The 23,977-nt window shown below is 55.3% G+C and overlaps 9 protein-coding genes and 1 non-coding gene across 10 annotated transcripts in view; 7 read left to right on the top strand and 3 right to left on the bottom strand.

The window, feature by feature from the left end:
- Nucleotides 1-840: 840 nt before the first annotated feature.
- On the top strand, nucleotides 841-2,511 carry VDBG_05544 (conserved hypothetical protein; the record flags this gene model as incomplete). The annotated part of the gene is made up of 1 exon (XM_003004385.1): nucleotides 841-2,511. The coding sequence occupies one exon, from the start codon at nucleotides 841-843 to the stop codon at nucleotides 2,509-2,511; it is 1,671 nt and encodes a 556-aa protein (XP_003004431.1).
- A 1,848-nt stretch (nucleotides 2,512-4,359) lies between these two features.
- VDBG_15118 lies at nucleotides 4,360-4,431 on the bottom strand. Its single transcript has one exon. It is a non-coding gene; the product is annotated as a tRNA-Gln (tRNA).
- Nucleotides 4,432-4,944: 513 nt separating this feature from the next.
- On the top strand, nucleotides 4,945-5,983 carry VDBG_05543 (meiotic recombination protein rec14; the record flags this gene model as incomplete). Its single annotated transcript, XM_003004384.1, has 3 exons — nucleotides 4,945-4,963; nucleotides 5,021-5,563; nucleotides 5,613-5,983. 3 exons carry the CDS (start codon nucleotides 4,945-4,947, stop codon nucleotides 5,981-5,983), a joined length of 933 nt encoding a protein of 310 aa, XP_003004430.1.
- A 446-nt stretch (nucleotides 5,984-6,429) lies between these two features.
- VDBG_05542 (conserved hypothetical protein) lies at nucleotides 6,430-7,074 on the top strand (the record flags this gene model as incomplete). Its single annotated transcript, XM_003004383.1, has 2 exons — nucleotides 6,430-6,840; nucleotides 6,904-7,074. The coding sequence occupies 2 exons, from the start codon at nucleotides 6,430-6,432 to the stop codon at nucleotides 7,072-7,074; spliced, it is 582 nt and encodes a 193-aa protein (XP_003004429.1).
- A 358-nt stretch (nucleotides 7,075-7,432) lies between these two features.
- Nucleotides 7,433-8,397, bottom strand: VDBG_05541 (conserved hypothetical protein; the record flags this gene model as incomplete). Its single annotated transcript, XM_003004382.1, has 2 exons — nucleotides 7,433-7,495; nucleotides 7,627-8,397. 2 exons carry the CDS (start codon nucleotides 8,395-8,397, stop codon nucleotides 7,433-7,435), a joined length of 834 nt encoding a protein of 277 aa, XP_003004428.1.
- Nucleotides 8,398-10,043: 1,646 nt separating this feature from the next.
- VDBG_05540 (SUMO-activating enzyme subunit uba-2) lies at nucleotides 10,044-11,965 on the top strand (the record flags this gene model as incomplete). Its single annotated transcript, XM_003004381.1, has 2 exons — nucleotides 10,044-11,210; nucleotides 11,264-11,965. The coding sequence occupies 2 exons, from the start codon at nucleotides 10,044-10,046 to the stop codon at nucleotides 11,963-11,965; spliced, it is 1,869 nt and encodes a 622-aa protein (XP_003004427.1).
- Nucleotides 11,966-12,006: 41 nt separating this feature from the next.
- VDBG_05539 (gluconate 5-dehydrogenase) lies at nucleotides 12,007-13,087 on the bottom strand (the record flags this gene model as incomplete). Its single annotated transcript, XM_003004380.1, has 3 exons — nucleotides 12,007-12,155; nucleotides 12,276-12,368; nucleotides 12,457-13,087. 3 exons carry the CDS (start codon nucleotides 13,085-13,087, stop codon nucleotides 12,007-12,009), a joined length of 873 nt encoding a protein of 290 aa, XP_003004426.1.
- A 929-nt stretch (nucleotides 13,088-14,016) lies between these two features.
- VDBG_05538 (feruloyl esterase B) lies at nucleotides 14,017-14,967 on the top strand (the record flags this gene model as incomplete). Its single annotated transcript, XM_003004379.1, has 1 exon — nucleotides 14,017-14,967. The coding sequence occupies one exon, from the start codon at nucleotides 14,017-14,019 to the stop codon at nucleotides 14,965-14,967; it is 951 nt and encodes a 316-aa protein (XP_003004425.1).
- A 370-nt stretch (nucleotides 14,968-15,337) lies between these two features.
- VDBG_05537 (long-chain base protein) lies at nucleotides 15,338-17,615 on the top strand (the record flags this gene model as incomplete). The annotated part of the gene is made up of 7 exons (XM_003004378.1): nucleotides 15,338-15,393; nucleotides 15,537-15,739; nucleotides 15,947-15,987; nucleotides 16,038-16,162; nucleotides 16,214-17,061; nucleotides 17,146-17,460; nucleotides 17,530-17,615. 7 exons carry the CDS (start codon nucleotides 15,338-15,340, stop codon nucleotides 17,613-17,615), a joined length of 1,674 nt encoding a protein of 557 aa, XP_003004424.1.
- A 2,195-nt stretch (nucleotides 17,616-19,810) lies between these two features.
- VDBG_05536 (DNA damage-responsive transcriptional repressor RPH1) overlaps nucleotides 19,811-23,977 on the top strand; it is a gene marked incomplete at both ends in the record, with an annotated part of 5,534 nt that continues 1,367 nt past the window's right edge. Inside the window, 2 exons of the mRNA XM_003004377.1 lie at nucleotides 19,811-20,203; nucleotides 20,265-23,584. Of these exons, the coding sequence (XP_003004423.1) occupies nucleotides 19,811-20,203; nucleotides 20,265-23,584 (3,713 nt within the window). The remainder of the gene's footprint in view (nucleotides 20,204-20,264; nucleotides 23,585-23,977) is intronic.

Raw genomic sequence — 23,977 nt, 5'->3', positions numbered from 1 at the left:
TCGTGATCTGTCCGGAGGCAATGCCCAGGTGGTTCGGTCCTCCGTTTGGAAGCTTATGTTTCTGCTTCCGAAGCACATGTGACGGTGGGGGGGATTCTGGCCAGATGCCTCTTCCACCAAGGTCTTCCGCTGCATGCACCCGCCACCCTTGAAGAATTTCACGATGTTAGCTTCCAGCCAACGAGCTCATGATGTAGTACTTTGGGTACGTAGCTGTACATCGGGCGGCTACTGCGTCGAACCTACCCTGTCTGACCAGGGCATCCTGATCACTGCTTCGGCGCCATACCCTCTTCGTTCTCCACGCAGCCGATAACGGGCCATGATATGGCCAAGTTGGGCTGCGCTCGACCGTGATGGTGATGTTTCTTCTGCGACTAGCTCAACCGATGTACCACTCTAAGAAGACATTACCTTGCTTCAGCCGACCCGCCAATTTGGCCATGTGCACGGCGTTGGAAGCTGGGGACGAGGACGGTGTTGGGTCGTATCGGCTAAGGCAGGAGCCAACTGTGTGGCACCTCGTCTCTTTTCACTTCTCTCTGTCTCTCCTTCCATCTTCAACAAAAGGTGAAGGTTCCTTGTTGCATGGAGACGCACAACATGCGTTGCTTTCCGCCCGATTCAGTTGTTCGCTTGGGGCTCTCCTCGTTGATGCTAGTGTGCATCGTCCTTCCCCCTTCAGTGTCAAATTCGACTGGCTTGGTCTGGCTTGTATCTCCTTACCCGTTTTCTTAACTGTTGCACTTCACTCTGTTCTTCGAGAGTGTGCCTGGTCTATACTCTCATCAGCATTTGCCACTCTTTCTTTTGGTTATCTTCATCGTCTGGATAATTTTAATGCCCTCTACTGTATCCCTCAACTGCATCCCTCAACAAAACCTTCATAACAAGTATCACTCCTTCCATTATCAGGCAACTTCGCATCTCACAAAACGGACTATGGACGATCCCACTCGATACCATGGCACTTTGGTGTCTCTTGAGGGCCCGGTTGACGTTCTTGCCACCCAGCTACGTCTGCTCCCAACCTCACCACAAATCTTCATCCTGCCCCAAGTCCAGACCTATCTTGAGGACGGAGACCCAAGCGAGAGGTTCGATGCTCGGAAGTTCATCAGGAGAATGCATAATGCCGTCGCCGCGCGGAACGAGGTTGCCTACTCCTTTCTGAAAGGTTCAACCCCAACCAACAAAAGACTGGTCTTCACGAACGGCAGCACACCTGGCGCCCAGGCCATCTGCATCAAATCGATTGCTGAACATGAGACCGACGGCAATATCTCTCATGCCAGGCTTCTCTTCAATGACATTGTCAAGCATGGCGCGGCTGGACTTGAAGATGACTGGTTTTCTCGACAGAGGGAGGGTAGACACCACGTACCGGAAGAAGACCCCATCGTGAGAGCCATGCGAGCGGCTGAAGCCCTTGATCGACTAACTGCCGACTTACAACCAAATACCGACGTAGACCTCACCTTCAAGGCTAGGCCCCGGAGTATGAGCCTTCCCATTTACAGCTTCGATGATAGATTCGGCGACGCTGCACCATTCTACGTTTTTGGAGTCAGGTCTTGCGAAGACGATGAATGTATCGATGACAGCACCAGAAACGACTTTCTTTCAGCAACCCCAAGATTGGCAGTCACCGATTTCGGCGAAAGTTTGACCAATACCATGGCAACATTCAAGGCCGTGGATGATTGTCTCCCGCCCCTCAGGTCACCGAGTTGCGTAGGAGAGACATACGAGCACCAGACTAGATCACCACATCGACTATTGACGACGGACATGCTCACGCCCCTTTCAGGTCACAGCACAGAGTCTACAGACACAGTTGCATATGGAGAGGGTTCCTCGATGCAGATGCAGATGGGCAACCCCCGACGATCAACGAAGCGAACGAAGTCTCTTGACCGAGCATACGAAACTGGGGATAGCTACGGGGATCCTCCGCTCCAAGCTCAGATTCAAGCCAGGGTCGACAGCGGGAAGGCTCTGTCAGAAGATGGCCGACGTGACTCCAATGTCGCGACACTGCTGCAAACATCACTGTCGAGAACAATCCACGTTCGCTGCGATCGTCCTACTGTCTTATTATCTCCTCCGCCACCAAAACCGAAGAAAAAGGCCAACGGCGCTTATGTTGACAAGGGCACAGACGCAGAAAGCTCTCGGTCTCCTGAGCCCCCTTTCCGGCCCGTGCTGCCCTTTACCGAAGATCTTGTCATTAATATTCAGGATGGAGCTGATGATAGTGTCCTCGATGCTACCATCAGCGCATTCAGAGCTGGTGTTTATCCAATTCAGACGGAAGAACAGTCCGAGCAATTGGTAGCCCGGAAAGAATCAGTCATAAGGGCACCAAAGCTCCACGACATCGAGACTGCTGCTGAAGACTCTGTCAATTCTTTCTGCGTCAGTACTGTCGTTCGGCCCAAGATCCAGACGAATACGATCCTTTTGCCTACGGTCCGACACCCCTCAAACCTGCAAACACAACTCGTTTAACACTAAAACTGAAGCCTGCAACTCCAACAACCCCAGCACAGACACCCTCTTCTCTGTCTTCTGTCTGCGGACTGGGGGAAGAAAGGATCCAGAGCTGCGACATAACAGGTTGCAAGACAGCGGTTGCTGTCCAGAACTCTCTGCGGCTCCTGCTAAACTTTCACTTCCCTCCGGAGGACCAAGGATATCACCACTTTCATTTTTCCATACTACCAGAGATGGGTGGCCTCTGGAAGCCAGTCTTCCGCAATGCCGGCGCGGAAAGTCCCCGTAACGGTCAGCGCAGGATCGACCAGATTCTAGCTGTAGGAGCGCGTCGGGGGGTTAGGAAGACTCACTTGTCAAATCTCATCGGACAGCTTGAAAAGTTGGGAGTGAAATCTGGCGAAGTCAGTCGAAGCGGGCGGCTTGATTTTCGGTATGCACAGTGGTTTTTGCCTTCTAGATCGGTCACTGACGGAAGCACAGATATCTTGTTGCCAACGCTATGCAAGCTTTCACTGCACAGCCACTTGCTAATCAGACGCACGAAAACCCATTCACAAATCCTTATTTGCTCGCAACTCTAATTGTTCCTCACCTGGAGCCTTACTTCGTCATTCATAACGAGGTGCGATTCCTGATCTTGGAATATCCTCCAGATCATCTAGCCACAGTCTTGGCACTTCAGAAACTTGTTGGCGTGGACCTTATGAAGGTCGCAGCAATAGTGAAACTCGAATGCAAACGACCCTCTGCCGTTCAACCACGTTCGAGGTGCCTCGATCACGAATGTGAAAGAAGGCAACCACTCAGGGTCAGCTCCCCCCCTGGGAAGCCCCCTTCACAGGAAGGCTTCATCCAACGTTCTCCCTGAGAGTGTTGCCGTCTCGAGGGCCAACTTCCTCCTCACATCAACAGCGACAGAAAGCGGAAATCGGAAAACTTTGTGTCGACGATCCGCAAGTTGCTCATTGATGTATCACGTTTCTACGTGTTTGACGAGGCACCGAGGCAAAGAGCGGGAAAGCGACTTCCGACGCCTATCTCTGCCTCCCTCTCTCCATTTCCGAGAACGACCATGGGGCTTCAGAGCCCTCCATTATCGCCACCGCCGCAGATATCACCCCTGCCGCCAAGAGGCAACCATCATCCCCGACCGCCCTCGCCCGCAATGTCGTCCAAAGCGCCCTCATTCGCTGAAACAATCAAGATAAACAAATCATCGCGCAGTCGAAGAGCAAAGTCACGGAAGAGCGGCGGAACTTTTGGTCCCACAATGGACTGTCCGACAGACTCAACCTCTATCTTTACTTTCAACCATGAGGACGATAGCGATTACGACCAAGAGGAAAGGCGCCTCATGCCCATTTTCATGTCGAAGCCCCATTTGAAGAAGGGAAATAGCCACAAGGCATTGAAATTCCTCGGTCTCGCTTGAGTACGGAGGTTCGCTACGCTCTGCATTTTGCATATGTGCTTGTGGTAGATCGATGCATACTCCGAAATCAGGTGCCGCAGCCTCGATTTGAGGATCACTTGCTCCTACGCCGTCAGGGAAGATGTACAATAGATTAACTAGAAGGAAGGATAGTATGGTTGGTGCCTGAAGAATCCGACTCTTCTGGGAGCAACGTACGTAATGTAATTGTTGAAGTTCGACATCGGGAATTTGAGTATTCAGAAATCCGACGACATCGATTTCCGAGTCTGAAACTGTACTGTATCTGAGTAACATATGCACTTCTTCTAAAAACTTATGTCTTCTCCGACTTCAAAGAGCGGAACAACGAAGCTCAAAAATCATTTACATTTTCAAAAGTTTGACGAAGTCGAAGGGAATCCAACTCGGAACAAATGCAAAACATTAGGTCCAACCAGGAATCGAACCTGGGCTGGCGGAATCAGAATCCGCAGTCATAACCATTAGACCATTAGACCGAACCTGTTGTTGATGACACGTTGTCACAAAAGCATACATTATATATTATAAATCCTTAATACACAAGTCCTGGAGCTCATGAGGTTCTGCTCAAGTTTTACGAAAACTGATACTGGGGTTTTCTCGTAGCTTTTAAAGTGTTGGACCATAATTGTCAAAATTTACCGCTACCTGACTGTGCTGTGCTCTCCTTGTGCAGGACGTCATAATTTGGCCCCGCGCGCAGGCTCGAGCTCCCACGGCCCCTCCATAACTTCCAGCTCTAGAGCTCCACCGATCGCTCCAGCATCAACGGTAACTGGGAGCGCCGACTCGGGACGTGCCTCTCTTCGTACAGCAACACCGCCCTGACGAAGTACAAAGTTAGAGGCCGACTCTTTCTCATTTACGCAAGGTCAAAAGAGCTGGCGATCCTGCGCCGTGGCTTGAAAGATGGTAAAGCCTGGCCGCCCTGAATTTCCCTACCACAGGCTTACTGACCATGGCACCTCCAGTCGAAACAATATCTGACGATGCACACGGTGGACAACGGTATGAGCAACCTGCCTCTTGACTTTTCGCATTGATTTGCTAATCAATCTCCTCTAGCCCACATTATAGACATCTTCGGACTAGCAGCGACACCGAAAGCCCTGCTGTCTGCGAGCGGTTCCTCCACCATCAACGTCCATGACACGGTCGATCAGTCATTCCCCATCATACAGTCCATTAGTGGTGCGCATAAGCTCGGATGCCATCACATCTGCACCTCACGCGACGGCAAGGTAGCGGCGAGTGCGGGCTTTGGTGGCGAGGTCAAGGTCTGGGTCGTCACGCCCGAGACGGGCGAATGGAACCTCAAGACGGAGATCGCGCAGGCAAGCAAGGCAGGCGAGGTTTGGGCCGTTGCCCTGAGCGAGAACGGAAGATTCCTTGCTGGCACGACGTATGACGGCCGCATCAACGTCTGGGATGTCTCCGGCGAGGAGACGAAGAGGGTCCAGGAGTACGAGACGGGAAGCGCGGGGTCAGGTAGCTTCGGCATGTGCGTTGACCTGAGCCGGGATGGAAAGTTCACTGCGAGCGGCCACGAGAGTGGAGCTGTCTATGTCTTCAACAACGAGACTGGGCGGCTGCAACACTCCCTATCAGGTACGTCCGAGATTGGGTGGGAGGTTTGAAGGTACACTGACATTTCCAGGCCTGGCGAAGCCGGTCAGATCAGTCGCCTTCTCACCTGGCAACTCCCGACTCGCAGCAGCTGGCGACGCTTCGGTTATTGCTCTTTACGACATGAACCACGGCGAACATGTGGGCAATTTGACAGGTCACTCATCATGGATCACCTCGACGGATTGGAGCGACACGGGCGAGTACCTGCTGAGCGGAGCTATGGACGGCAAGGTAAAGGTCTGGTCCGTCGATCGCGGAGCCTGCGTTGCGACACACAGCGAGACGGACAAGGCACTTTGGTCGGTCAAGTGGCTGCCCAAGACACAAAAGAGCGAGATGTTTTGCACAGCGGGAGCGAACAGGAGTATCTCGTTCTACCGCGAGGCTACTGGTACGTAAGCCGAAGTAGGCATTCCGGCCCGAGAGAAGGCTACAAAAAAGTGGGAGCGACCACCAATGCATCATGAATCATAAGAAGCACCTGCGAACACGCATTGAATAATTGCAGTGCGCTTGACTGATGGGAAATCTTGCTCGATGCCCGAGAACAGAAAAGCTCCACGTGATCTCCGCTTCCCTTCGACGCGTTGCCCGCCAATTCTGGCCAATCGCCCACAGCCAGATTCGAATTTCGTCATTGGTCTTTGACATTCATTCCAGCCCTTGCAACTGCCTACCCTCCCGCTGAAACCGTCCTGACATCTTCGCTAACAAACATCGGTTTGCACAACCAAAACAACTGTTCATCGTCGCAAACATCATCAATCCTGAGGCGATCTCTTTTATTGAAGTCTCACGAGATCATTACTGCGAGCCAGAAGTATCAATATCATTACCCCGCCAAAATGCCGACAAACCGCAGATCAACTGGCGGCGCTCGCGCCCGCCCTGGACCCAACAAAGGTCAATCGACCATCAGCTTCTCCAACAAGGTTTCAAAGCCTGTACCTCGGCAGGAACTGAAGAAAGCCGCTGTCACCAAGGGCGACCGCATTGTTACACATGCCAAAAAGGAGGAGGAGGTTCCTGAGGCCGTCGAGATCGAGGTCGAACCTGAGGTAGAGCAGCCGGAGCCAAAGGTCGAGGTGCCACAGAAGACCGAGGTCCAGATCCGCGCCGAGAAGACGACCGATGCGCAGATCAACAAGTACTGGCGGAACATTGAGGCGGAGCGCATTGCCAAGAGGGTGCATGTGGAAGACTTGAGCACGGGGGAGAAGGTGCTGCGGTATTTCGACGTCAGCTCGCAGTACGGGGTACGTGTGCTTTCTATGCCGACTCACTCTTCACTCCGCGGACATATGACTAACGTGACGTAGCCCTGTGTCGGAATCCAACGGATGAGGCGCTGGGAGAGGGCCAACAAGCTCGGCCTCAACCCTCCCATCGAGGTTCTTGCCGTGCTGCTCAAGGAGCAGAAGGAGGGCAGCCAATCTGAGCGCGCGCATATGGATGCGATTCTCAACTCCACAGCAGTCGGGTCAACATGAGAATCTTGACCTCAGCGTGATCTTTGCTCTTGTTTTTGTACGATATCCCTCCGCGGGTTGGAACCCTTGACGGCTTGTCCATTGTCTCGCATGATACGACGGGCCAAATCTTTTCCACGAGGGTTGTGGTTGATGCACGAGGCGTTTTGGGGTTTGAGAGGGGCGTTCGAGGGCGATGGAACAGCTATCTGGCTTCCTCTTCTAGTTTTGCACGACAGAGCACACTTCTTTTTCGTAGCGAATGAGTCATTGGACTCTGATAAAATATCATGAATTCTGCAACCACAAGTGCTTTCTGAAAAGCTTCTGATGCTCTACGCAACGAGTCTAATAGCACGCCCAGACCGTACAGATTGCCTCAGTACCAGATGCTCCTTGTTCTATGATGCAGGACCGTCTCCGTACCCGCAGCTTCCATCTCCTTCATGGTATCATACAAAAAGAAATCTATCAGAATGGCATTCACTTCCGTCTCTGGGTACTTTCTCAAAATTTCTCTCTTAAGCAGTTCTACACACCAGATACTGCAGGCTGCCGAATCGTTAGCATTACATGTTGATATTGTGCAGGCAGACGGAACTCGCCTCTGATCTGCAGCTCCCATCTCGACCCAGTCTCAATGAAGGACTTTTTGTTGATGGCTGTCGCCAGCGATGGGCTGTAGTACAAGCATCCCATTGAATTCAGAATTTGCGGCACACGGTAGTCGGCGAACATGGTTAGCTTGTCAATATCCCTGAATGCTCCAAAGCCTTCGCCCTCGAAGCATGCCCACACATCTGCCACGAGAATTTGCGCCCTCTTCATGAGTCGCACAGGTTTTTTCCGGCCATCGTAGCGGTGCTCATCGCGGAAGCAGGCAAACTCACGTCCGAGAGTGTTGACGAGGCCGGCGGCGGACCCGTTGGCAGACTCGACGAGAGTGGCGACACTGCAGTCGTAGTTCTCATAGAGGACCTGGCCAGCTTCACGCAGACAGACGAGGCGCTCGGAGAGAAGAGGCATCTCCTCATCTGTGGCAGAGCGGAAGACGTGGCGCAGGGCGTCGAGGGTGCACTCGTCCTCGTTTTGCCAGTAATCGGACGTGGTGATGGGGATGCCCTCCTCTAGGGCGCGCTGGAGGGCGGCGACGAGACTCCAGTAGCCCGTCCATTTCCGTCCGCGGTACTCTATGGCGAATCGTTCGTCTTCGGGCAGCTCGGACCAGAAGGAGAAGTTGAGGAGGTCCATTGTGAAGATGAAGGCGAGTGTTGACTCATCCTTGGCCTTGGGGTGCAGCTCATGTTGGCTCCACGTTGCAGGAGAGTAAGACTTGTGTTGCATCTGGGCATGAATGGTCTCTGCGGCGGCCTTGGTGCGCGCATGTCAATCGCGACGTCAATGGAGTCATCGTAGACCGCCTCAGCGTCGGCGAGGATCCCTGTTTCAGGATCCGGGTTGACGGTAAGCTTGCTCTGAAAATGTTGCCGCAGAAAATCCAGGAGCTCAGGGTCTGCTTCGTCGTCTGACATGGCTGATGTGGTGCCGTCGAGTCTTTGCTGTGTTGGCGATGCGATCCAGAGTATAGAAGGGCAAGTGGCTGATCCTTAAAACGAAACCCGCGGTTCGGAAAGTTTTTGATAGAGGCGTTTTTTTAGGCGGATGAGGGACCACTCAGGGGTTGAAAGACACCGATCACCTTTGAGAAGGAGAGTGTCCAGGGGTGCATTGGCATAGAGTCACAGCATACAGCCTGCTTACAAGGAGACAAAAGAAACCACAAGAGAATGGACAGTTCGAATTCGAGTTACTCTACTGGAACCTGAACCCTCAAACCCTTTTTGTGAAGCTGTTGCACGATGTTTCCCGTCGGCACATGACCAGTGAAGCCTGCTGCAGCCAGGGCGGTCTCCCTGGGTAGGTACCTACCTACGGAGTGAAGGAAGGAGGTACCTAATGCCAGGGCCCTTCCCCAAGGCCTGTCAGGGACGAACGAACAGTAGGAAGACCCCCACAGCCGGCAGCCAATGATATCATGATCGCAGCGATTGGCCCATCCGCCCACAACAGGCCAACAGCTCCAATCCCTGCACCGCGGTGGAATCCCGTCGCCAAAACCTTGGAAGTCCGGTATTGGCTAGAACTTCGCCCTTTCAACTAGGCCGATCGCTCTTGCCCGCGGGCCGACAGAGAAGCTACCATCGGACCAACCTGAACCTCACCTGCCGCCTTGAAACCAGGCTGCCAGCGGATCAGCGCAGGCAACTCTTGTTCCTTTTCAACCCTGCAGCATCACCAAACAAATCGCATCAACCACCCGACCTTCTCTTCATCTTCATTGGATCAACTGTCCGTTCGATTGACGTGCCAGCATCTGAATGCGACTCACTACGTAGCCATCCGTGCCTCTAGTCCCGATTCTACCTTCTGCGCGTCACACAGACACAAACGACCATGAATTCCTCAACTACGCCTGTCTCGCCACCGGCTGCCGAGGAGAAGCCAGCGACGACAGACACAACACCGACACAGCCTCCTGCGCCGACTCCCAAAACTGAGCCCGTCCCTTCACCAGCCGTCACGGATCCTCCGACGGCGGCGACACCGGTAGACGATGTGACACCTGCGCCTGTCCCGGCACCGCTGCCTGCATCCGTGTCTGCTCCTGCGCCTGCTGCCGCCCCCGCCCCCGCGCTTGCTACCTCTCAAAGGCCTACGCCTGTACCAGCACAAACCGTACTTCAGCAGCGAGCCGTACCTGAACCCCGTGATAAGGACTACCAACAATCATTGGGCCCAGCCCTCTTTCACACCATTAGACAGGTAAGATGCGAAACACGGGCGTGACGCCCACCGTCTCTCTGCCTCCCGTTTGCGACGGCATCACAATCTCCCACTCTATCGTCAGGAACGCACTCGACAAGATGCTCTTTCCAGCTTCTTGCAACCAACGCTTGGTGCTAATTCCAACTTCACAGGCTCGTGTGCTGATGGTAGGAGCTGGTGGTATTGGCTGCGAACTTCTGAAGAACCTCGTCCTCAACGGCTTCGGCGAAATACACGTAGTTGATCTCGACACAATCGACTTGAGCAACCTCAACCGACAATTCCTCTTCCGACATGAGCATATCAAAAAGTCAAAGGCCATGGTAGCCGCCGAGGTGGCGCAAAAGTTCAACCCCAGGGTGAAGATCGTGCCTCATCACGCCAATATCAAAGATGCCGAATTCAACCTAAGGTGGTTCCGCGGATTCACCTTGGTTCTCAATGCGCTCGACAACTTTGAAGCTCGGCGGCATGTGAACCGTATGTGCTTGGCCGCCAACGTGCCCTTGATCGAGAGTGGAACAACAGGCTTCAAGGGTCAGGTCCAGGTCATCAAGAAAGGCGTTACAGCATGCTACGACTGCACAGCAAAGCCTATCGCGAAGTCCTTCCCCGTCTGCACGATTCGGAGCACTCCCAGTCAGCCCATTCATTGCATCGTCTGGGGCAAGAGCTACCTTTTGAGCGAGATCTTTGGCCAGAGCGAGGACGAGTCTACCTACGACCATTCGGCCGACGCTGATAACAAGGAGGAGATCGAGGAGCTCAAGAAGGAGGCTGAAGCCCTGAGGTTGATTCGTGAATCTCTGGGCACAGAAGCCTTCCCTGAACTGCTCTTCAACAAGGTCTTCAATGCGGACATTGTGAGGCTGTTGTCCATGGAGGACATGTGGAAATCCCGCAGGAAGCCTGAGCCGCTTGATTACGCGACGTTGATGGGAAAGGCTGCGGAAGCTCTGGCCTCGAAGGAAGAGATTCTGCGCGACGACCAGCGGGTTTGGTCACTTGAGGAGAATCTTGCCGTGTTCAATGACAGCCTCGATCGTCTGAGCAAGCGTCTGCTCGAGCTCAAGGCTGCTCACCAGAACGCATCCGGACCAGAGCCTGTCATCACGTTTGACAAGGACGATGAGGACACTCTGGACTTTGTGGCGGCGGCGGCAAACATCCGATCGAGCATCTTCGGCATTGGTGGCAAGTCACGATTCGACATCAAGGAGATGGCTGGCAACATCATCCCTGCCATTGCGACAACGAACGCCATCGTCGCTGGCCTTTGCGTTTTGCAGTCGTTCAAGGTGCTGAAGGGCGACTATAACCACACAAAGGAAGTAAGTGACCATCATGAATGCCCAGCAAGGAGCCCAAGCTTATCTAGAAATAGCTCTTCCTGGCACCGAGCAATGACCGCCGCCTCATTGAGGGAACCTCGTTCCAACCACCAAATTCATTGTGCCCAGTGTGCAGCGTCTTCCAAGTCAGCGCTTTCGTTGACTTTACGAAGGCCACGCTGAAGGACCTGGTTGAAGACTTCGTCAAGGTGGAGCTGGGTTATGGTGACAAGGAATTTGCTGTGAGCAACGAGATTGGGCCTCTATACGATCCTGAGGAGACAGAGAATCTCCCTAAGAAGCTCAGCGATCTGGGTGTCAAGGCCGATTCCTTCTTGACCGTTACTGATGAGGATGACGATGACACATTCGTCAACGTAGTCATTAACATTGAGGAGACGTATGGCCACACCAACCACCTTCTGACTTCGTTGCTAACATTGAGTAGCACCAACTCGACACAAGACAAGCCTGTCAAGGGTCTTATTATTGATCAAGACCCGAAGATTCCTCGGAAACCCAAGACGGCAGCACCTGCTCCCGAGATCAGCGTCGTCAATGGGTTGAGCAACACCAATGGTAAACGGCCGCTAGAAGACAATTCGGAAGTGTCCAGCAGTAAACGTGCCCGATCAGATGACGGAGGTGATGTCCCAGGGGCAAAGAAGGCCAAGACATCCGCGGCAACTGATGATATCATCCTCATTGAAGATGATCCGACCGAAGACGCGACGATCCTTCTGGATGACGATTGAAACTAATCCACTTTATGAAAGAGCGAATTTCAGGAGTCCAATCAAACAGCACTTAGCCCTCCGTCCAGGTTAAGTATGCAATTGTTGGCATATGGATTTTGGGCGAGAAAGGCGGCAGCATCAGCCACTTCTTCCGAAGTACCTAGGCGGCCGAGCGGGATCCGCATCTCAAGTGGCTCTTTTGACATGTCTGGGGCGGTACATTGTACATCAGCACTATTCGTCGGTCTCACGTCGGCCTGCGGTAGTCACGGGCAGGGGTACGGGGCGGCAGGGGGCGGACTCGGAAGGGCCCGGGATCTTGGCTTACTGGCAATCATTTCAGTCTGGATGTAGCCGGGGACAATGGCGTTAGTTCGGATCTTGAAGGGGGCGAGTTCAGCAGCAAGGGCGTGGGTGAGTCCTTCACAAAAGGGGCGTCAGCGAAAGGATGTAGCTGCGTTGTGAGATAGACGGATGAGCGTATGAATTCAATCTTCAGCGTAACATACCCAAGAGACCGGCCTTGGATGCCGCGTAGACGCTTGTGCCGGACGTGCCCTTATGGGCAAGAAGGCTAGCTACGTTGATGATACATGCTAGAGTTTGTCTTAGCGAATGGTTCATCACGGCCGTTGCTGCTCGAAATGTATTACCGTCTCGATCGGCCCTGCGGCGCTTCATCTGTCGCGCCATGTACCTCGACGTCAAGATGGCACCAAGCAGATTTGCGTCCATCAGCGCCTGCGCCTCCTCCATGGGCGTGTTCTGCAGAAGCTGCCACTGCGCCACGCCTGCCGCATTGACGAGCACGTCGATCTGGCCGGTCCTCGCCCAAACCGCATCCAGCACAGCGTGCTGCCGCTCGAGGCTGCCCTCGCCCCGCGAGAGGTCGAGGATGCTGTACTCGTGCCGTGGCTGATCGACCGGCTGCGCCGACTGTTTCGCCGCCAAGACGGGCGAGAGGCGGGCCTGCGAAAAGGGCGATAGCGAGGCGAGGGTCTTGCGGAGGGCGGACTCGTTGCGGCCTGTCAGGGTTACGAGGGCGCCTTCTGCGGCGAAGCGGTGGGCTATCGCTGCGCCGATGGAGCCGGAGGCCCCCGTTATCAGGGCGTGGCGTCCAAGGAGGGGGAGGAGGGGCATGTTGATCTGAGAGGGAGCAAGCTTGTGATTGTTTTTTTTTTAAGAAAAAATAAAAGATGAACGGTGAAGTTCGACCTGGGTTTGGTGGATGCCCGGTGATCTTCTGAAGGGAATTGAAAAGTCAACCAGATATCCAGTCAACTAGACACGTATTGGTCACGGTATCAAGTCATGGGCGTGCAGTGAGCGTTCTGCGATGCAAAGAATCTAAAGGGCACAGAAAGGAGCTGAATGAAGATATCTTGAAGTCAAGCAACGTGCAACGCGACGAGCGTCATCGTCCACATGCGGTTGGGCCATTCTGGACCCCTGCAACGTCAGTCTTTCTGGCTGGCCAATTGGAGTGCAGGAAAGTGCAAGGAGATTCAGGGGCAGGCATTGGGTGTGGCGCAACGCCTCGCCGCTTTAGCTCTGCGTCTGGACCAGAGAAAAACGTAGATGTGAGTTCAGCCATGGTGGAGGGCTCAAAATATTTCCAAGGCTTGGTTTGATATCATCCAGTGTCTAGCCAGTGAACGAAGCTGCATGGCAGGCACTAGGATTCAGAGGCTGTTCATATGCAAGCAAATGAATGTGGCCTTCCAGGTGACATCGCAGAAGAGCCCGCTGCTTGCCAGACCGAGACTTTCCCTCCTTGGGAACGGAGCCAGGCCCTTCCACCCATCCCCGCGATCATCGCCTGCTCGCCTCCGCCCCGGCCTCCCGCCAACCCGGTACCCCAGAAGATGCCGCATACAAGCTCAGTATCGTTTGTGCCGGCGCACAGCTTTGGCACGATCGAACGATGATCCCCTTCAAGGCCGTTCATCCGGAGAGGCCAGTTGAGCCAAAATGAAGGACCATAAATAGAGACCTGTCTGCTCTCCTCTGCCAAAGTTGCTTGGCCACCTAGCGCAGCCAAGCTGAGGGTGCTTGATCCTTGAGTCAGTATGCGTCCCTTCTTTGGTCTTCTCGCTGCGGCCGCCGGTCTGGCCTCGGCCGCCGAGCTCCAGCACATCACCGACTTTGGTCCCAACCCTACCAACGTCTCCTTCTACCTCTACGTCCCCGACGCCGTCCGCCCCAACGCGCCGCTGCTCGTCTACCCGCACTGGTGCTGGGGCTCGGCCCAGAACGCCTTTGACTGGAAGCCCTACCGACCGCTCGCCGACGAGCTGGGCTTCATCGTCATCTACCCCTCGTCGCCCAACGACGCAGACCACTGCTGGGATGTGTCCTCGCCACAGACGCTCTCGCACGACGCCGGCGGCGACTCGCTCGGCATCGTGAGCATGGTGCGGTGGACGCTCGCCCACCACGACGTCGACGCCGACCGCGTCTTTGTCACGGGCATCAGCTCGGGCGGCATGATGACCAACGTCCTCATCGGCGCATACCCGGACGTCTTCGCCGCGGGCTCCGCCTTTGCCGGCGTGCCGTTTGGGTGCTACGCCGCCGACGGTTTCGCCGTCTGGTCCGACGACTGCGCCAAGGGTAAGATCCAGCACACGGGCGACGAGTGGGCGGCGCTCGTCCACGCCGCGTACCCGGCGTACGACGGCGTTCGGCCCAAGATGCAGGTGCTGCACGGCGCGGCCGACGACATCATCAACGCCACCAACTACCACGAGGCCGTCAAGCTCTGGACGACGGTGTTGCGGACGGGCAGCGAGCCGCGCGAGGTCGACGAGGACACGCCGCAGGCGGGGTGGACGAAGAGCATCTACGGTCGGAGGGGGTTCTTCGAGGCCTTCCTTGCCGACGGGGTTGATCACAATATTCCCGATCAGGCGCAGGAGGTTGTCAGGTTCTTTGAGCTCGACTGTGTTGGCGACGACTGCTTTTCGCGAAAGGACCTCGTCGTGCCGGGCAACTGTGTGAAGAAGCAGAATAAGCTGTAGATGTCACATGGATAATCAGGTCGGTAAAGACGCTGGCAAAAACACAACATACATCTTTCTCAGTTCTCCATTTGCGATAATTATGATGATATGTAATTCGGTGGCCTGCTCGAACACTACTTCGAACAGAGGCAAGAGCGTACTTCGTGGTTAGAAGCGTCGGACGGCATTGGGTCATGACGATGTCTTCCAAGGTCGAGATCATTCTTTGAATTGGTAACTGTACAAGTACGATGCCACGCCAATTGGGCCTGTACTGAAGGAAGGTGAAGCTGCCGCAAGCAGGTCATCAATGGATATGGAGGTAAAATAAATGGTTCTGGGTACGCTCTAAAAGCAGCGGAAGCAGGCGGGCAGCCAGGGTCTCGAGATGGCGCCGCACACTAAACTTAGTGCGTGGGCGCTCTTCAGCGCCTGTGCCTGTTCGTCAGTTCTTGGCCCTCCAGCCCAGCCCAGTACCTGCCAGGAACCGAGACGCAAACTCCACCATCCAAGCGCCCACCCGCCTGCTCGTCTGCTTCCTCGGCCAAAACCTACAGCTGGCACACAACCTCACGCACCACGCCCAGTCGCAATCAAGGTCACGACCGACCTCGTTTGGCGCAGACCCTCATCTTCCGAAGTGCAACGACCACCGATCGAGCGGATGCCCACATCTCTCAGCCCATGTGTTCCACACCCAACGGCGCGGCTGAGCGTCGCGAAGACGATGCCCCGCCCTCCACCACCAAACCCGTCGTTATCGACGCTGGCTTGAGGAGTCAAGACCACTGTATGTCCCACGCTCGTCGATGAGTTGTAGTTCTGGCCATTCCGTCGCTCCATGATTGCAAGAACTGCGACGGTCCCCATGTACAGGGCTCGATCAACCCTCCTAAAGCATATTCTGCCCTCCCCCCCTCCCCCCCCTCGCGGCCCGCCAGTGTCGCGTGCCACAAGTCTCTGCCACAGCACCGCTGACCGCCCACGAACCCAACAGACAAAAAGGCTATGCCCCATGGCGATACAACCTCCGACAACGTATGCTTCCTCTGGTACGATGGGAGACGCCCTACCTGGCATGGTTCCAGGAGAGGGCCCGCACGCCTGCTCTCGACAGCTACTTCGCCATCACGGCCAACCTCGGCACCCATACCTTTTTCATGATCGGCCTGCCAATGCTGTTCTGGTATGGCTATGCCTCGTTCGGCAAGGGGTGAGTTTTGAAGCGCAACGGTCATACTGACTCTTCGCTGACATGCTGCAGTCTCGTCCATATCCTCGCTGAGGGCGTCTTCTTCACCGGTTTCATCAAGGACTTGTGCTCTCTGCCACGACCCCTTTCGCCGCCCCTCCACCGAATCACCATGTCCGGCTCAGCAGCGCTCGAGTACGGCTTTCCCTCCACGCATAGCACCAACGCCGTGTCGGTGGCTCTCTACGCCATTCTTGTTCTGCGCAGCCCGGAGACGGAGTATTCCGCGACCACCAAGCTCGTGCTCGAAGGTCTCTCCTACTTCTACGCCATCTCCATCGTTGTTGGCCGCCTGTACTGTGGCATGCACGGGTTCCTCGACGTCGTGGTCGGTTCTGTCATTGGCGCCCTGATTGCCCTGGGCCGAGTTCTACTACGGGCCCGCTCTCGACGCCTACATGCACTCCAGTTCGTGGGTCGCTGTCCTCATCGCTGCCCTCGTCGTCATTGTCCTCGTGCGCATTCACCGGAGCCAGTGGACGACTGCCCCTGCTTCGATGACAGCGTCGCTTTTGCAGGCGTCATGATTGGTCTCGAATATGCTACGTGGAACTACGGCCGGACCCCTTACGACCCTTTCGACACGAATGCCCACAACTTCCAGTCCATCAACTTGGGGCCTCTCGGCGTACCGGTGCTTGTCGCTCGTCTCTTCTTTGGCGTCTTCGTCATTTTCGCCTGGCGCGAGATGATGAAGCCCACCCTGTTACGCGCTCTGCCGCATCTCTTCCGCCTGATCGAGCGTGCTGGTTACTCTCTGCCTCGCCGCTTCTTCACCCCAGCCTCCGAATACAAGTCGATTCCTGCAGGTTCGCGAATGGACAACCTCATCCCCTCTGTGCGCGAAATCGTCCGCGTCGGTGAGTCCATTCGCCATCCGGCTACGCGCGGACGATCCGTCTCCATCGGACCACAGAGCGCTGCCGACGCTTACGAGGCTCTAGCCTACCGCGAGCGTAGGCGTAGGGAGAGCATTGGAAGCAATGGTAGCACCAAGGGCAAAGAGGCACTGGCTGGTGTCCAGGAGAACAGTGACGACCGTGATGGCCGCGGCGCGGCATCCGGTGTCCATGGCGGCATTGGCGAATATGAGAAGCAGATGGGCTCTTTCGTCTCCAGCCCGATTGAAGAGTCGAGGGCCACGGACTTTCCCTCTCCCGAACAGGATGAAGCTGAGGAGAAGGAGATGTTCTCCCGCCTGACGAGGCCGAGAGTGCGGTACGACGTCGAGGTTGTGACAAAGCTCGTCGTGTATGCTGGTAAGTGCAGTGTTCCATCCTTGAATGATTGGTGTTTGTCTTGCCAGGCGCTGACGGCTGGCACAATAGGGATTGCCTGGCTCGGCGTGGGCATGATCCCCATCATGTTCGAGTTTGTCGGCTTAGGATCCAGTCACCTCCGCATCGCAGCATGATGACCATGTTTCCTTTGCCAAAAGAAAGCCGCCCGCTATGCTCAACAGCGTTTGTCTACTGGTGGTTGGCGCGCCATGTCGATAGAGATGATGATTTTTTTTTGGGTTTCAGGGGGGTTTTGACACATCTCCTTGGGTGCATGGTACTAGTGGTTCTTTTCTTCCTTCTTCTGGCATGGTGTTTTGGGGTGACCTTTTCTCTTCCATCTTTGCCTTTTTCCACATTTTGCTCAACGAGATACACTGCTCCATCATGAAAATTGGAGGTGGTTCATGTAGAGAGATGCAAAGTAGCAGGTTCCGGGGTTTGCTTTCCAAAGAGCAAGAAGTTGAGGTGACGATGCCCTTGCTGAATGTTGCTTCGCGAGACGCCTGTGAAGGTGGCGTGCCACAATGAGAGTGTATTCTGCATGGTGATGGCTTCGTGCCTGGGAACGAGGCGCTCATTGGGCTGGGAGCTTAGGCACCTCGCAGTCAGTATGCTGTGGCACTTTCGGAGGATGAAGATCCAAAGCGGCCTCTTGAGAACAGTGTTCACCGCCCGAAGGCATTCTGCATCCTCGGCGCCTATGGTGGCCATGTCGTTGCTCTCGCACCTCGATCCCTTTTGAGAAAGCGAAGCTCCCTCCAGATCATCCTTATGGGAACATTCGAATGGTGCGAGCATCTATGTCACTTATAGCCACATCCATCTATCATTATCAGAGATTGCCTCCAAAATAGTGCTCGGCCTCAATGCAACCCCATCGAGTGCTGCAAACGGCGCGAGGCATACCGACAGCACTGCGGCCTGAGGTGGGCTTACGCATACCCCGACGTCCCCAGACGACGCGCGTGCCCCCCGTCTGTTTCTGCTGATGAGAACCCGGAGCGCCCCTGGCGTACGGCACGTCCCGCGTGACAGCCCTTGTCCACATCTCTTCGGGTCATTCAGAGATCGGCTTACCCCCGACGATGCACGATTATCTGATGGAGGGCGCAAGGCTTATTGGGCCACGTAGAAGTGATCCTGTGCCTTGCATCTGAATCTCGAGTCTTGTCTCGGGAAGCAAACGGTAGGGTACACGATGTTGATTTGTGGTAGGGCGATCGGTCAAATGACATCAACGCAGGTGCCTCCATGAGCTCGTCGGAGCATCGAATCCACAAGACCCGCGAACAATGCTTCGCTTACCCCTCGACACATCACTTGTCTTAAATCTTCATCGTTGTCAGGTGTATATATCCAACGTGACAGTCAAGATAGACACATAGAAACATGGGGCACCTAGAAACCTGTACCCTGGAGCAGCATACTCAAGACATTGGATAAGTCCTCGATGATGAGAATTGTCATGAGGAATCGAGTATACATGCTTGAAGCTATTCCCATATCGCAGTGTTACAATGCAAGGGCTACCGAGTGAGGTTTTTGCTCAGCATCCCGTGACCCAGGCAGACGTCATTTGAGGGGTGAGCTGCAAATTCTCGCCTGAGGCCACAACTCTCCGGCCGTGATAGGACTAGCGTACAGGTTAGTGCATCGACTGATCGAGGCTTGCAGGCTGTCTGAGGGTACATCGCAGGGGTTGAAGTTGCTTTCTCTGTGAGTTTTTTGAGTCGCTTTTGCCAGTTTGATCGATGCACCTGAAGGTCTGGTTGTACAAAGTGGTATCACTGGCATCCTCTGCAGTGTCATCCTGCCGCAAGACATAGTGAACCAGACTTCTGTCAATGCTGCAGTTCACGCTGTGTTAATGAGCCGCACTGAGCTCCATGCATATCCATTAATTCAAGCCCCCTGAATCAAAAGAAGCCGTCAGGCCAGATCCCCTAAGCATCAGACCACCCAGGGAGCGCGTGGCCTCCTGTAGTGGATCAAGTTACTCCTTTCCCCCCTACAGCCTCCCCGCAGAGGTACGTTCTCCGTCCTGCTATCGAATGCGCCCAATGAAAGCCGCCACTGGTCCCCACTCTGTCCCGAAGACCTCGAACCTCCGATTTTAGCGTTTTGCACTGCTGCCAGCCTAGATCGCCTCCCACTGTCCTGCACCTGCAGTTGCTGGTTACCTTCCTTCACCACACGATTCACACGACAGCCTGCCCGCCGCGCAGTGCACCAGCAGCCCGCCAGCGAAATCCAACAACTGCGCAAAAGGAAGAATACTACGGAAGCGGCCTCGACATTCAACAAATCGCATGTAGTCCACCGGATCATGTCGACTGAGGCCCCCAGTGCCCTGGCGTCAGCGCCCACCCCGGTCTCTCTTGCGCCAGAGGCAGCGCAGACCCAGACCGGTTGCACCAACGACGTCGGCAACACAGACGGCCACACCCAGGACCGCGTTGCGAATGCTGAACACGATGCTCCCGCCGACCACATAGAATGCGCAAAGCCCACCTTCCTTCACTCGCCGCCTGATAGCAACAATGCGGCCAAGTCCGACGGCTCGGATTCCGAGCTCAGCGAACTTGACGATGACGCCGTGGACCCCGCCGACGAGCCGCCCAAGGAGGACGATATTGGCGAAGTCGAACCCGACCACTACTCGGGCACCGTCCCTGTGTTCCGGCCGACCATGCATCAGTTTAAGGACTTCAAGCGATTTGTCCGTCTTCTACCACCCGTGCCTGCCCTGTGAGCTTCGCAGCTAACCACATCACCTGTAGATGGAGAAGATAGACCGCTATGGAATGCAGTCCGGCATCGTCAAGATTATTCCGCCCGAGGAGTGGAAAAACTCTCTGCCCGAACTCGATGACCTCGTCAAGCAGGTCCGTGTGCGAGAACCGATCAAGCAAGATATCATGGGCTCCGGCGGCACCTTCCGACAGGTCAATATTCTCCACCAGCGATCCTACAACGTACCCCAGTGGCGCAAGCTGTGCGAGCAGAGCGAACACCAGCCGCCCGCCCGCAGGGGTGAGCGCCGCGCCAATGCAGACAAGCCGAGGCCTGCGACTCGAACCCGAGCTGCCGCGTCGTCCGCGCCGAAACCTAGGGCAGCACCTGCGAAGAAGCGCGGCGGCAAGCGCGGCGCCAAGAACAACGGCAAGCAGAAGAAGGACGCTGACGATGCCGAGACGGAAGATCGACCTATGACGCCCGTCTCCCCAAGAGGAGATGCTGAAGAGGGCAAAATCAAGACGGAGGCTGTGGTAGACTCGGTCGAGACTGGGGATGCCGAGGAGGAGGAAGACGAAGCCACTCCTACCGTCGGCAGGATGGGCCGTATGGGTGGCGCGAGGCCCTCCAAGGGCGCCACGCAGTCCGTCTCGGCGCGCCGGAAGTACAGCAAACGAGAGGGTTCTGCCAAGATTGACGAGGAAGCCTTCAAGGATTTCGACTACCGCATGGACGTGTCCGACTACACGCCAGAGAGATGCGAGGAGCTGGAGAGGGCATACTGGAAGACCCTGACCTACGCGCCCCCTCTATACGGTGCTGATCTGATGGGTACGCTATTCGACGAATCCACCGACACCTGGAACCTCAACAAACTCCCCAACCTGCTCGACGTCCTGGGCAGCAAGGTCCCGGGAGTTAACACAGCATATCTCTATCTCGGCATGTGGAAGGCCACTTTTGCCTGGCATCTCGAGGATGTCGACCTATACAGCATCAACTATCTGCACTTTGGCGCGCCGAAGCAGTGGTACAGCATCTCGCAGGCCGACGCCAAGCGATTTGAGGCAGCCATGAAGAACATTTGGCCGACTGACGCCAAGGCCTGCGATCAGTTCCTCCGCCATAAGGGCTACCTCATCTCACCACAGCAGCTGAAGCAAAACTACAACATTACCGTCAACAAGTGCGTCTCCTATCCTGGAGAGTTCGTCGTCACATATCCATACGGCTACCATTCGGGCTACAACCTCGGCTACAACTGCGCGGAGGCTGTCAACTTTGCTCTTGACTCATGGCTTCCCATGGGCAAGATCGCCAAGCGGTGCCAGTGTCCCCAGGCGCAAGACAGTGTGTGGATCGACGTATACGATATAGAACGCAAGCTGCGAGGCGAGGAGCTGGAGTACGAAGAGTACACTGATGATGATGGCGATGAAGAAGAGGATGAGGACATGGAGGAGCCTGAATCCACCAATGCACCAGGATCTCGCGCTGTCAAGATCAAGGCTCCGTCTCGCAAGCGCAAGCGTGACGCGAAGGACAAGGATGAGAAGAAGGTGAAGAAAATCAGGCTCCGAATTAAGGCACGCGCCGAGCCGCCTTGTTGTCTTTGTCCCAACGACATTGCCTCCGCCGAGCTCATTCCTACTAACGACGGACGCAAGGCGCACCGCATGTGCGCCCACTATCTTCCCGAGACCTACATCGAGACCATCGACGACAAAGAGGTTGTCTGCAATGTCGCTAATGTCGCCAAGGACAGACTTGATCTCAAGTGCCTCTTCTGTCGATCCAAGCGCGGAGCCTGCTTCCAGTGTTCTCAAAAGAAGTGCGCGCGCGCGTACCATGCTACTTGCGCTGCCGCAGCCGGTGTGTTTGTGGAGGAGGCCGAAGTCTCCGTCTGGGGTGAAGACGGCACAGAATACAAGGAGCAAGCCTTCGAGTTTAGCTGTCGTTTCCATCGCACCAAGAGAGACAAGAAGGTGGACGGCGACTCCTTGGATGACGACGAGCGCATCCTCAATGCAGCCAAGGCTGTCAAGGAAGGCGAAATTTGCCAGCTGCAGTACTTCAAGGGGGAGATTTTCGCTGGCGTGGTTGTCGAAAATCGCAAAGATGAGCGTATGCTGTTGGTGGATATTCTTCCCAATGGTGCCCGCGTCGAGGTTGAGTGGAAGTGGCTCCTTGTGGCTGATCCCTCCGACTACCATCTTCCAAAGGCCTCTGCCAAAGCTATCCCGATGCCCACTTCGCAAAAGGCCAAGCAAGAGCTCAACGCCAAACGCGCCGTTGACGAGGTGCCAAGGAAAGATGATACCTTTGTGGACGGCGGCTTCACCTGGGCTGAATTTCACACTTGCGAGCCTTTTCACAACAAGGATCAGGTTAAAGCTGACCTCAACAAAGATATGCAGCTGTGGTACTACCTTGGCAAGACGTCGACCGAGGCCAAGGCGCAGTATACGGAGAGCCCTACGCTGCAGCGACACAACCCGCGCAGCAACTACCTTGACACACTGCCAAAGCCCGCGAAGCCTCCCAAGCCTGTATCGGTCACGCAGCGTCGGCCGTCGCAAGTGCCTCAACGACCTTCAATTCCTGGTCCCCCCCGCCCGTCGCCGCTTTCGACTTCCTCGGTGCCGGTACCCGTGCAGGGCCCGGCGCAAGGCCCAATGCCAATGCCGTCTTTGCCAAATGCAGTCACCGTCGAGAAGCCATACGTGTACAAGCCGCGCAAGCCCATCGACGGTGTTTGGTTCAAGACGCAACAGTTCACAACTCAACAATTTGCTCCTAAAATGAGCAACTCGCCGTCTCCTGCGCCCAACGGCCACCAGTCGGGCCATGGCTTTGATTCTCAGTTCGCTGGCCATCAGCACGCTCAGACAAGCCAGTATTCACAGCATCGCTTCATTCCCTCTTATGCTCCTGCCTATAACCCGCAGACCGCCGCCTATGGTGCGCAACGAAATGCACCACCGAACTATGGACAACCGCAGCAGCAGCAGCAGCAGCAAAGAACCTGGTCGACGCCCTCTTCAATGAACCAGCCATCACCGTATCAATCTGGCCAACACACTAGCCAGCAACGCAGTCAGCAGGGCCAACAGGGCACATCATACACAGACAGCAACCGAACGCTCCAGGTGCACCAGTATCAGCCCGTGATTCAGCAGTCAAGCACTCCGTCACAGCCAGCGCATGTCTCTCCAGCGCAATATGCAGCTACGCAACAAAGTGCGACTAACTCGCAGAAACAATCGCAACTGCAAAGTCAGCCTTTCAACCAAGCCCAGCAGCAGGTGCAGGTACAGCATCTGCAGCAGTCGCCAGCCAGCTTCACAGCTGGCCAGGCTCAAACGTTAGTTCACCCTTCCAGATTCCCCCTTTTCCTAGTCCACTCCACCAGAGCCAGTCATCCTGCAGAAGGTATCCGTGTTCTAGCAGCTCACAAACTTGCCAGGGAACCCGGTCGATACCACAATCCGTACAATCCAACTCAGGACAGTGGTCTTGCCACAGTGCAACAGCCGAGCCGGCCACCTTCCAATCCATCTGATCACAACGGCCGTTCCAACACCACTGTGCCTGCCGCAGCGACGAACAACAACCCATTTTCTTCACCCAACAATCCAGCTCTTCGTGCCCAATCGCAAATCGTTCACTATCCCGTTTCTTCTGGTCCAGCAGCAGGGCCCTCTCCAGCGTACGCCCCGCACGGAGCTGCCCAGTCTCATCCTCAACCATCTATTCT

The sequence above is a fragment of the Verticillium alfalfae genome, genomic scaffold, assembly GCF_000150825.1.
Source record: "Verticillium alfalfae VaMs.102 supercont1.6 genomic scaffold, whole genome shotgun sequence".
Lineage (NCBI taxonomy): Eukaryota > Fungi > Ascomycota > Sordariomycetes > Glomerellales > Plectosphaerellaceae > Verticillium > Verticillium alfalfae.
This window is presented reverse-complemented; position numbering and strand designations above follow the sequence as displayed.